Genomic DNA, 12397 nt, shown 5'->3' with positions numbered 1-12397 from the left:
TGCCCTGGGGACTGCGGGGGCACAGGGAGAAGCAAAACACCCGCTGACAGAGCTCATGGTTGCATCCCACATAGCTCTGTGCTCCCAAGATATGCCAGAGCCTGCCATCACCCAGCACACCTGGGAAAAACAACAGTCTGAGCCATGCCAACTTCACCAGGAGCTATGAAGGGCTTCAAAGATGGCTATGGGAGATGGTGCCAACAGTAATTCCTCCACCCTCCCTAAATCCATCACACTCCCTGCAACAGGGAGCGTAGACTGGAGCCATGGCTGATTGCCCATCGGCTACCTACAGCACCGGTTACAGAACAGGTTTCCCTTTCAAACATCCACCGTGCACAGGGTCCCTGCTGAGTTACAACCAAGACCCTGTTCTAAAGGGGTACAACTAAGGCAACTCAAGCAAATCATCAGACCCCCATTTTTCTAAACGAAGTGCCAGATTGAGGTCAGGCAGGCAAATGCCAATGCACACAACATGCCTGTCAAGGCTGATGGAGCAGCTCAGTGGCTTTTCAACCCCGATGCAGGCATAGATGCTGCAGATGGAGCCCATTGTTTCAGGGGCCAGGCTAGGCTCTGTCTTAGGCCGGGATCTATAGCACGTGATCTGTTTTGACAAGCCAATGGAGGAAATGGCTGCTTGTGCAAACTGACAGTTACCCAAGGGTTGTATTGTACAAAGGCAGCTGCTAAGAGGGTTTGTAAAAACAAACATTCCCCAGCCAGGGCAACGTATAGCTGTTCTTCAAAGAAAAGCTCATTTTAAGGGTAGGAGGCCTCTTCACACACTTAGGCAGCACCAGTCATTAGGAGCAGACACTTCTGACCACTGCTGTCTTTCAATACAGGACCTGCTCCAGACTCTCCAGAGAGGCTGGGCCAGAGTCCTTGAGTTTGGCTGGAACTGGGAGCAGCACAATCAAGGACATGGTGTGTGTAAAAAGACCATCGTGGAAACAGGAGGTGGTGTTTCTTGTAGAGGAACTGAGTGTATATCAAACACTGGAAGAAGCACGGAAAGAGGAAGCAGAAGCTGGAATGGCTGTCACTGTCACATCGTGTACCTCAGCTTTGTCGTGGTGCTGCCACTGCTTGTAAGAGGCTACAATCTCTGCGCTATGTGAGTAACTTGGGCCGTGTCAGGCTCTGTCTGGACTTGTCTTGGCCTGCCAGGAGCTGTGTTGTAGCTCATTTCGCTGTTACAACAATTGTCTAATGACCAGGTGACTGTTACCAACGTTGCTGTAGTTTTTGTACAATTATCTGGTGTGACATTTATGCGTACATATTATTGTAACTAATAGATAGCAGGTATTAAGGAGAAGCCTATATAACTGCGGGGCCTAGAGCACAGGTCCTGGAGAGCAGCTAACAGATGCAGGGGTTTGCACAGCGGGGTGCACAGAGGGGGTCAGGGTCCCCGTGCTCAGCACTGGTGGTGACGTGCCATGTGGCATGGTCTCCTGCAGACATGTAATGTCAGAGCCTCCACCCAGGCTGAGCTCTCCTGGGGGAGGATACAGCTTTGCTGATACTGAGGCAGAGTCAGTGCTCATTGGGTTGGGAATCAGTGACTCCCATGATGATGAAGGCTGGAAGCTTGTGAGTTCTGGCACCAGGAAGACGTCTCCTGCTCCACCTGCACATGTACAGGACAACAGTTGAATCGGTTCAGTGCCCTCACAGCAGATGTGAGGCTGGGAGCTGTGTCCAGTGAAACGCCTGAACTGCCTGAGCCTGAGCTGTGCAGCAGCACCACACGGAAGTGGTGGGTGCTGGTAGTGAGAGACACCCTGCTGCAGGGGACGGAGGTCCCCATCTACCAACCCTCCTATGGATATGTGCTGCTTACCAGGCTCTCAGATCTGGGATGTTATGGAGAGGCTGCCAAGGCTTGTCCAGCCCTCACACTGTTACCCCCCACACTGCTCTTCCATGTGGACATCAACAATACTGCCAGGGGAGACCCGGAGCATATCAAGTGTGACTTCATGGCTCTGGATGCAAAGGGCATAAGTATGGGGGCTGAGTGGTCTTCTGCTGGTGAGGGGAAAGTACTTGAGGGGGAACAGGTGCAGCCTGCAGGTCAAAAACTGGTTGTGCAGCTGGTGTCAATAGGGATTCATGACCATTTTATGACTGTGGGACTCTCTTCAAGGATCAAGGACAGCTATGAAGAGATGGGATCCACCTAACCAAGGGGGCAAAAACATCTTTGCTAAGTGGACAAAGGCTGCCCAACCTGTGGAGAAGAGCTTTAAACTAGGGACAACAGGTGAGGGACAGGAGAACTGACAACCAAGTGAGGAAGTGATGGACTAGCTTGGCAAGCAAAGGTTGCAGTGTGATGTGGACAGGAGAGATCTTGATACATGGCAGACGGGGGGCCCAGCCCACGTGCATGCATGAAAACAAGGACGTACTGGGAGGACAGCTTACTGGGGAAAGCTCTCGTAACTTTTCTGGGAAATCAGCACATCTGGGTGCCTCTCTGAAGTTCCGTGCTTTCAGCAGTCCCAGCTCCCTGAGACCAGTGGGAATGTCTGGAGCAAGGGAGACACTCTCGGTGAAGTAGAATCAGGTTAGAGAACGTTTAAACAAACTAGACATGCTCAAGTCCATGGGACTTGACAGTTGCTGAGAGAGCTGCCTGATGTCATTGCAAGGCCACTGTCTATTATCTTTGAAAGGTCATGGTGAGGAGTGGAAGAATGAGACTCGTTTCTCAAAGGAGGAGAATCTCGGGAACTACAGGCCAGTCAATCCCTGGGAAGGTGACAGAGCAAATCTTCCCAGAAACCATTTCCAAACACACTTAGGACAAGAAGGTGAACGGGAGTAGTCACCATGGATTTATGAAGGAGAAATCATGCTTAAGCAACCTTACAGCCTTCTATGATTCTATGACTGTCTTGGTGAATGAGAGGAGAGCAGTGAACATTGTTTACCTTGAATTTATTAAGGCTTTTGACACCATCTCTGACAACTTCCTCACAAACTGAGGAAGTATGGGTTAGATAAATAGATAGCAAGGTGGATTGCAGGGTTGGGATCAGTGGCGCAAAGTCCAGTGGAGACAAGACACTAGTGACGTACCTCAGGCATTGGTACTGGGGCCAATACCATTTAACATCATCTTCATTAGTGACCTGAATGATGGGGCAGAGTACATCCTCAGGAAGTTCACAGCTGGTACAAAACTGGGAGGAGTGGCAGATACACCAAAGAGTTGTGCTGCCATCCAGAGGGACCTCGAAAGGCTGAAGGAATGGGCTGACAAGAACCTCAACAAAGGGAAATTAAAGTCTTACACCTGGGAGGAACAACCCCATGCACCAGCACATGCTGGAAGGCAGCTCAGCAGAAAAAGGCCTGGGGGTCCTGGTGGCAAGTTGAATATGCCAACAACATGCCCTTGTAGCAAAGGCAGCCAACAGCCGCCTCAGTTGCATTAGGAAGAGCATTGGCAGCAGGTGGAGGAAGGTGATCCCCCTCAGCACTGCTGAGACACACCTGGAGTGCCGGGCTTCTCAGTACAAGAGAGACATGGACACAGCAGAGTCTAGCAAAGGGCCAGGAATATGATGAGGGGACTAGAGCATCTGTCATACAAGGGGAGGCTGAGTCTGGGACTCAGTAAGCTGGGACTGTTCAGCCTGGAGAAGAGAAGGCTCAGGGGGATTTTATCCACAGAGAGGCTGGGGCACCTCCATCCTGGAAATACTCATCTGGATACAGCTGTATGCAACCTGCTTTAGGTGACACTGCATTGAGCAGGGAGGTGGACTAGATGATCTCCAGAGGTGCCTGCTCACCTCAGCGATTCTGTGATTCTGTAATAACAAGTGGCTCTGTGTAGAATAGGGTATCTACGATGCTAGAATTTGGGGGGAAAAAAAAAAAAGCAGTGCAGACACATACAGAATGGTACTGCAGGCCCAGGGCTATAAGCAATTCACCATTGGCCAAGTCATCAGAGTAACTAGGAACCGGGTAAAACCAGTTTTAGGGGTAACAAAGAACAAGTATGCAACACATGTAAAACACTCCATAAACAGTAAATTTGTACATAATGTGGAACAATGAACCAGGAAAGAGCAAGGTGTGGAGTATTTTTTTTTTTTTTTTACAAACAGATGACGCCAAGACTGAGGGAGAAGCCATGGTTATACTCCTCCATGTGACTGTAAGCCCTCCCCACCTGCAACTTCAGTCATTGACCGTAGGACTCAAAGGGGCATTGGAAGGGGTAGATTCTAGTAAGTTTACATCATTGAACTGTGCTACTATTTGACTATAAGCATTAGCATCATTGTCACTGGACAATAAATCTTTGGACTGCTAAAACATTGGGTGCGAGTTCTTTTTGCTGGTCCAAGAAGTGAAACAACCTACTCTAACTTGGATGCAACTGATTGGCAAGAGCACACTGCAGCAATACAGATGACATCCTAATCTTGCTGCCATCCTGAAGTCCTACCACTTCCCCAGTCAGCCATAGTATTTCCCCACCTGGTGGGTTCTGGTTCTCCAGTAGAATCAGGGAAAGCAGAGGTGGAGGGCTGTAAGGGAAAGAAACCCCATGCAAATTCAAGACCCTTGATCATCCACACCACTTCAATAAAACATTTCAACTTGGCTCAGAGACACCATCTACAAAGAAAGACGCAGCAGCTGTGCCGTCACATAAAATGCCTCATGGCATCTTTTAAGCAAGTCACTATGTTGGCATTCAAAGGTGGAAGATCTGTAGCTCTTTGAATCAAAGCTGCTCTGCAAGGTCTCGAGGCTTTCCCACTTCAGCACGGACCAGATGCTCCCATGCAGGCCAGGACAAATTCAAAGCATATTTTTTGTACTAACATATAGCAAACAGCTTTCATTCATGCCTCTAATTTGGGAGGCACAAAAAGCATGCAAGTCAGAAAGCTGGGTACACTTCACACTTCACTAGCCAGTATGTGGTCAGAAGGAATTTTATTTATACTCCAGCCTGAGAAGCCCCGAGGCTGAAAGTAAAACTAGGCTTTGCTTGGGTGGGGTGAAGGAAGAGGAAAGCTTGCTATGATTGGCAAAAACCATTCCAGTCTGCTGCCCTGGCATTCAATGTGTGGCTTGTTGTTTCCTGCTCTCCATTAGAGTGGGTCAACAGGAGTCCCTCCAAAAGCAGACGAGGCAACTGTGGGCTTGGTGCAGAGCTCGTCTGTGTCACACAGGGGTGATGGGTATGAGGATTACCTAAGGGAGAATACCAAAGCACAGGACTACTTTCCTTAAACCTCCCAGGGACTTTCCACCATCTTGAAGACTTCTTGCTATCAAATACACTTTTTTTTTTTAATACACAAGATTCATTGTCCTACTTGTGTTTATACCCAAATATCAAGCATTTTCTCCCATTCTAACAGCCTTGAACATCCGTCCACATCACAATGCACCATTACTTTTGTTTAGCACTTGGCTGAGGCTCCCATCTGTCCAGTTTCCCCCCTCCATCATCATCCACCGGCAGTTTCCTGAGGGCAGCTTGCTCACATTTGTTATTTGCCTGGGATTTGTGGATATGCTGATGCTCACAACACAGCTGGTGTTATGCAGATGATGTGCTCTGGTCACATCCAGGTCTTCCAGGTGTGTAATTCCCTGGGCAGCCAGCACTGTAGATACGCACACAGAGTAAGGCTGTATTTTGGGAAGCCCTCAATGGACCAGCCGCATATATGGTGCCCAACCAGCACACAACATGCAACACGTTAATATATGATGGGATTAACTCCATGTGCACACAGCTACAGGCAGCACACAACTGGGTTTACTACACATGCGCTCCACAGTTGAAGCATTTCTGTTCAGGAAATCCCCAAAATATATATAATGTACAGCAACCGACCACACAGGCCCTACGTCTGGCAGATCACCAGATGCAACACGGGGTGACAGGGCACCCACGTGCCGTCTTGGTGCAGTGTCTATGGGACATCCACACAAGCTTACCTCATGCTCACGCTTCGGTGCCAAAAGGTGTACAATATATTCCAAGTGAAATAGGATCTTTTAATATCACATATCCAAACAATAGTTCTCATTTCAAAATGCAAAACAGGTCCTTTGAAGATCAGCTGCTCCCAGGCTGTGTGAGCAGGGTGGGGTACAGCTGACTGGCACAACTGTTGAGGTCAGACCTCGTTTCTTTGGTAAGATACATGCCAGGAACAAACGCGAATGCAGAGTTGTACCAAAAGTGTCCATTTAGAAGACTAATTATTACTCCATGTCCCTTATTAGAGATTTGCATTTTAAAACAGTCATATACATTAAATAGCTCTCCAACGTCTAAATAGCGAACATTTGAATGAAGTAGCATATATTCTGCTACCCCCACCATTTTAAGAACAAGCAACACATGTGGGAGAGAAGGGAAACATTAAAAACAGGCTGTCTGTCTCACACAGTTTATTTAACAATAGGTAATAAGAAATCAATTTTTAACAGTCTATACAGTGATCGAAAGTTCATATTTATAAGTAATCAACTTTAATTGCATGATTTACAACATTTGAGGGTTTTTTGCTTTCTATTTTCAAGTTTTACAGAAAGTGGAAGAGGGTGGGGAAAGGGGCACGGGAGAGAGAAAGCAAGCATAAAGAAGAAACCCCAGGGACTTTTTCTCAGGTTAAAATCATCCCCTTGGAATCGTTTCTTACCCTCTTTTTTATTTTTTTCCTTTGTTAGATGTAAAAATAACAAAAAAAATTCTTTCAAGAAAACAGAAACCACAATATATATACTACATCCATTTGGCAGCTGCCCCTGTGTATTTGCAAAAATGTTGTCTTCTCTCTACATGTACAAATTATTTTAATACTTGAAGTTTTTTTTTTTAAGCTCAGACTCTTGTATAGAAAATTCTTGGAGGACAAAAGTAGACTTCAGGAGGGGGCTGAGTTATTTAATATTTTTACATTTTTCAAAGAATTGACATATTTCCAACCAAAGAGGAAAAGATTGGTATTTATTTTTATATATATATATTTATATATGTAATGTATTTTTAAAGCAACATTAACCCCTTTTGTCCTCCGGTTTTAGGAAAAGGTTCTCCTGTGGTTATTTGTTTGTTTTTGTTGTTTTTTTGCAGTGACATGAAGAAAAACCAGAATAGGGAAAATGTTTACCATCTGCCTCAGTAAATAATAACTATCAATATTACATATTTTCATTAATTTAAAAAAAAAATAAAACCTATTGGAGGCACGAGTAGGGCATCCTTTGGTGAAGAGCCAAAAGACCACCCTCTCCCCCCGACCTCCCCAACACACACGAGGAAAAAAAAAACCAAGAAAAAGGACTGGTTATGATTCCAGCCATAACAAAAATATATTCTTTGTACTCTACTGTCCCTCAGGTTCGTTGTTGGTTTGTTTTTAAAACCACAAACTACTGCTGCAGAGTTCAGATGTGTTCCAGGGAAAAATGTTGTTTTAGCTAAGAAAGATTCAAAAAAATTTGTCTTCAGTACAAAAAGTCTTGAGAAAATAAGTTTTTTTCTTTTCTTTTTTTTTTATTGTTTTTTTTGCTCCCAAAATGCTACAATGTGTCTAGTGTATGTCTAGTGTACTCTGTGAAAGGTTTGAATTCAAGTCTGAGTTCTCGGAGCTGAGCCCCAGTTCCGTGGCGCTTGTACCATGGAGGCCTGCCATGCCAGGATTGCTAGCAAGCTGGGAAAGCATTGCACTCTGGTCCGGGCTGGCAAAGTGCCCTTGATCCATGGGGTTAGCCTGGGCAGCTACCAGTCCTGGATGTGGGGAGCTGGTCTGCGGGGAGACGTGGTGTGGAGAAGGCTGAGGTTGCATCCGAGGGGACGGGCTGGAATGGGGGGGCTGGGACTGGGGCCGTGGTGAGGGTACAGGCTGCGGAGAACGCACTTGATTGGTGAGCGATGAAGGGAGCTGCTGGCCCTGTAGGTGCGGGGACTGGGCCTGATTAGGGAGCATGTGCTGTTGGGGGCTCATAGGATTGGGCTGAGCTGGGGACCCCATCTGCTGCTGAAGTAGCCTCTGCTGGAAAGCCTGCTGCAAACTGGCTCCTGTCTCTGCACTCATCGCCTGTGGAAGCTGGCTTATTTGTCCCATGTTTCCTTGCTGCATCTGCTGCATGTGATGCTGCATTCGCTGCTGCTGTTGCTGCTGCTGCTGCTGTTGGGGATACCCGACACCCTGGGGCTGCTGAAACTGGTTGTGGTTGGCCATCCCCGGCCCCAGTGCTGGTCCTGCTCCCTGCTGCTGCTGTTGCTGCTGGTGGCGCTGCTGCTCAATCATCTGGTGCCGTCTCATCAGGAGGTCTCGGAACTGGGGAGCCATCCCCGAGTGATTCATATTCATCTGCTGCGCCTGAGGATTCATCCCAGCCATTGCCTGCTGCGGCGGCTGCTGCGGCTGCTGCTGGGGCATGCTGGGCCTCTGCACTCCCGCTTGCATGGGATTCATGTTCTGCATGGCTGGGTTGGGGTGCACCCCTCCTTGCTGCCCTTGCATGGCCTGCTGCGGCTGGAGACCTGGCTGACCCTGGGGGATGCCAGGCTGACCCGTCATCCCCTGGGGGTTCTGGGACCCCGCATACTTGGCAGCCCGCTGCTTGATGAAAGCAGCCAGCAGCTGAGGATTGGAGTGAAGGATGTTAAGCACCTGCTGCTGCTGCATGGGTGAGCTGGGAGACCTGAGAGTCCGCAGTAGGTTTTGTAAGGCCGCCTGGGGCAGAGGTGGTTGTTTGGGCTGAGCAGTGCCAGGTACCTGACCCATCCCTGGCTGAGGTGCCATATTCATTGGCTGACCTGGCTGGGCTACTGACATCATGGATGGCCTCTGCATTCCTGGCTGCAGCTGAGCTTGGGGTAAGCCCCCCTGCACCCACGGTGGCTGCTGCTGGATTCCTGCCGGCCCCATTCCTTGATCTATATGACCACCAGGACCTCTGCCTAACTGTGGAGGGTTCATTCCCATAGGTGGCATCTGGGGCATCTGGTGCTGAATCGGCCTTTGGAAGATCTGAACCTGTGCCATCTGACGCTGGGTCTCTGCTGCCCGCTGGATCTGCATGGCCATTTCCACTGCTGCTGGAGGAGGACCCTGAACTGGTGGTTGAGGTGGCTGGGGTGGAGTTGGAGGAGTCACCTGGCCACCTGCCTTGCCCTGGGACACAGCGCTGAGGGGCTGAGTTCTTGGCATGGTGTAGGGTGGCATACTGTTGGGAGGTGCAGGTTGAGGCTGCGAGGCAGGCTGGGGCGGAGGCTGGGGTTGTGGGGTTTGCGGTGTCGGGGGCTGCTGGCCCGTTGGAGTTGTTGGGGTGGCTGGCGTCGGTGAGGGTAATCCTTGCTGCTGGCCTACCACACCGGTCCGCTGCATACTTGCCATCCTCCTTCGGAGCATCTGCGCCTGTTGCAGGCGGTGCTGAAGTTGCTGTTGACGGAGCTTGTGTTTAATGTTGAGGCAGAAGGGCACTGGGCACTTGTTCTCCTGGCAGTGCTTTGCATGGTAGCAGCAGAGAGCAATGAGTTGCTTGCAGATGGGGCACCCTCCATTGGTTTTGCGTTTGCAGCCTTTGGTGTGTTGGACAACCCGTTTCATCTTCTGGCAGGATGGCAGTGAGCAGTTGGCATTACGACACTGGCAGGCATGGACCAGAGACTGGATACAGCGCTGAATGCTCAGGCGGCGGGAGTCACCAGGGCTCTGGGTGGTTGCAGTCTGCTGGTTGTTGCTCTCATCATCTAGACCAAGGCCTAATTTTTCCATCTTGTGGTCATGGTTTTTAGTGTTATAGCAGGTGATGCACAGGTCATAATCCTGGAAAAACAACGAAGAAAAAGTTATCAGTGTTCCTGAAACTCCATACAATAAATAAATGATGTCATGCCACCTCAACAAATTACTCCCAGTCTGTTCCAGGCAAATTGTTGCTCTAGGGAAAATTCAATCTTCCACACCATGTTGAGGTACGAGAGAAGGAATAAATCCAAGTTATAGCCAGGGAAAGTGCATGGGCACAAGGGTGTCTGAAATCTACACAAATACATATAGCTTGAAAAACAAGTTTGCTCTGAGCTAGTAAGTCACACATTATTCAGCTGGGCCAGAAAAATCCCTTTCTTTTCCGGTAAGAATGGAGAAGAAAAAGGCAAGGAAAAAACAGCTGCCCATCTGCTGCTGCTTCAAAAGAAGAGGGCAAGAGTGGCAGGAGAGGTACCAATTTTCAAAACAGAAAGGAGAATTAAAGCTGCATTTTCAGTTTTCGGGCGAGTTAAACAGCAGAGCGTACTGAGCAGAAGAACAGAACAGCATTTACATTCTGTGAAAGCAACAGCGCAAGAGTTTAGGCTCAATAATTGATCCAAGTCCTCAGGATTCATTAATCTATAGGAAATTTAGAATTTATTTTCTGGTATGTATGAGGAAATAGGACCATAAAATTTTAATCAGAGCTTTTCAGAAGTGAATCCGAGACAAGTCATTTACTTCCAGCAGGCTAAAAAATTAAGTTACAAGCCAGACTCAAGGTTAGTCCAGCTTCTGGAGGGCTCATCATTGACCCAGACCACTGGACTTGATCTTCAAACACACTGGTATTGCAAACACTTCTGAAGACAAAAATGCTGTTTGCAGCATTCTACAGAGAGACAACAGGGTAGTGGAAGAGTCACCCAAGTATAGGAATCTGACTTCTAGCAAAGCAAAACCTCTATGCCAGTAAACCAATGGAGAGCCCTATTTACAGAAGTACTGCAGCACAACACTTCTGACTCTGGAAGAAGAAAGGATACATTGCTCTTCAGAAAAGTCAGCTGATCCTACCATTACAGCTCAAGCAATTGCTACAGTTCCCAACTGCTTAAGCAGCAGCACCTTAAATGAACTACAGGAAATATAATTCTATTTCAGTTCTCCACAGCTTGAAAGTAGAAGACAAAAATCACACCAAGTAGCGGATTAATAGAATCGCTTGTTATGGAAAACATTTCCTCTCCTTTCTTTCTGAACTGCCAGGGGATGAGCTGTACAGATCTTTTTCCATCAGTTAGTACTGAGAAATTAGTTCAGGTAAAGAGCATTCTGGGCACAGAGATACAGGGACACAAGTAGGGAAAACTTCACCAAGCATACCTCACAAACAGTGCAGTGCCATCTGGTCTCCACATGATGCTTGCACTCGTTGCAGGTGTAAACAAAGCGGTCTTGGCTCTGGGTGTGCAGTTCCACCAGCATGCACATGGTTGACCACTGAGCCCGTCGTAGTGAGGAGAACTCCAGGTGCTTGTCTCTAGCAAGGGTTAGGAAAGCATCACGCCCATCCATCAGGTCGCACGGAATGAGTGGGTCAGGCTCAACGATGGGGGGCAGGGAGTTGGCTGCAGGGCCAGCAATGAGACGGATGACAAAGAAGACCTGAAAAGTGAAAAGACTTAATGCCAGCACTTATCAAGACGTTTTGGTCGCTGAACTTCATTACACGGAGTGTACAATTCCAGGACCAACTAACACTTGAATGATGTGGCACCAGGGTGGTGTGCTTGCAAGGACTGGGAAATTTCAAACCTCTGGGTGCCCTGCAGATTCACCTTCTTCAGAAACATTAGGTAAGGAACAATGGACTGAACAGTAACAGTGAAACTGTTGTGACAATCTAGACTGTTAGGAAGTTCTGTACGAGCACAGTTGTATTTATCCCCACTGCCCTCGCAGCAAAGAGCACCCAGACTTACTGGTACTTGTCTGGTGTGCCACTCAATTCTCCAGCCAAACGTATAATTTAGAGGGCACAACTCTGAAGTATCAAAGCTTTGTACACCTCTCTACTTAAGTAAAATACATATTTCTCATTCTATCAGCTCTTACCTCCTTGTGCTTCTCCATAGTGGCATACAGCTTTTGGGAGAGGTCATTGGACACATTGGGCATGCCAGGCTTTTTCTTATTGCCACGACTCAAGCTGCTCTTGTTCTTACTTGTCTTCTTATTGTTCTTCTTTTTGGCATTTTTGCTGTCTCCCTTGCTCACCTATTAATTTTAAAGGTATTTTATGTCAGATATCTAAGTTACACCACATCAGCATTTATTACTTTCACATCTTCTATAACTGCAAGACAAAACACACTTCACAATAATTTACTCTGAAGACACTTACCAGGGTCCCCTGAAACATTAAATTAGTTCCGTTAGAATCACTCCAGAAGATACCAAGATCAGCAATACATAGTTCTAAAAATATTAAAAGCATAAATGCTCAGGAGGTGCAAGGGAAACGTTATGTACTGAAGCCCATTTGTCTGCTATAGTTGAACACTGAAGAACCTCTTGGATAATCACAAAGATGTTCAGCAGAGGTATTCTCAATGCAA

The 12397-nt window shown here is 47.6% G+C and overlaps 1 protein-coding gene across 1 annotated transcript in view; it reads right to left on the bottom strand.

The window, feature by feature from the left end:
• Nucleotides 1-6442: 6442 nt before the first annotated feature.
• Nucleotides 6443-12397, bottom strand: part of EP300 (E1A binding protein p300) — a 65694-nt gene continuing 59739 nt past the window's right edge. The window contains exons 30-32 of the mRNA XM_009321872.1: nucleotides 11895-12056; nucleotides 11163-11444; nucleotides 6443-9848 (exon numbers count right to left, since the gene is read on the bottom strand). Of these exons, the coding sequence (XP_009320147.1) occupies nucleotides 7605-9848; nucleotides 11163-11444; nucleotides 11895-12056 (2688 nt within the window). The 3' untranslated portion in view covers nucleotides 6443-7604. The remainder of the gene's footprint in view (nucleotides 9849-11162; nucleotides 11445-11894; nucleotides 12057-12397) is intronic.

The sequence above is a fragment of the Pygoscelis adeliae genome, unplaced genomic scaffold (assembly GCF_000699105.1).
Source record: "Pygoscelis adeliae isolate BGI_AS28 unplaced genomic scaffold, ASM69910v1 Scaffold60, whole genome shotgun sequence".
NCBI lineage: Eukaryota > Metazoa > Chordata > Aves > Sphenisciformes > Spheniscidae > Pygoscelis > Pygoscelis adeliae.
The sequence above is the reverse complement of the archived record's forward strand: the minus strand, read 5'-3'. Positions and strand labels throughout refer to the sequence as shown.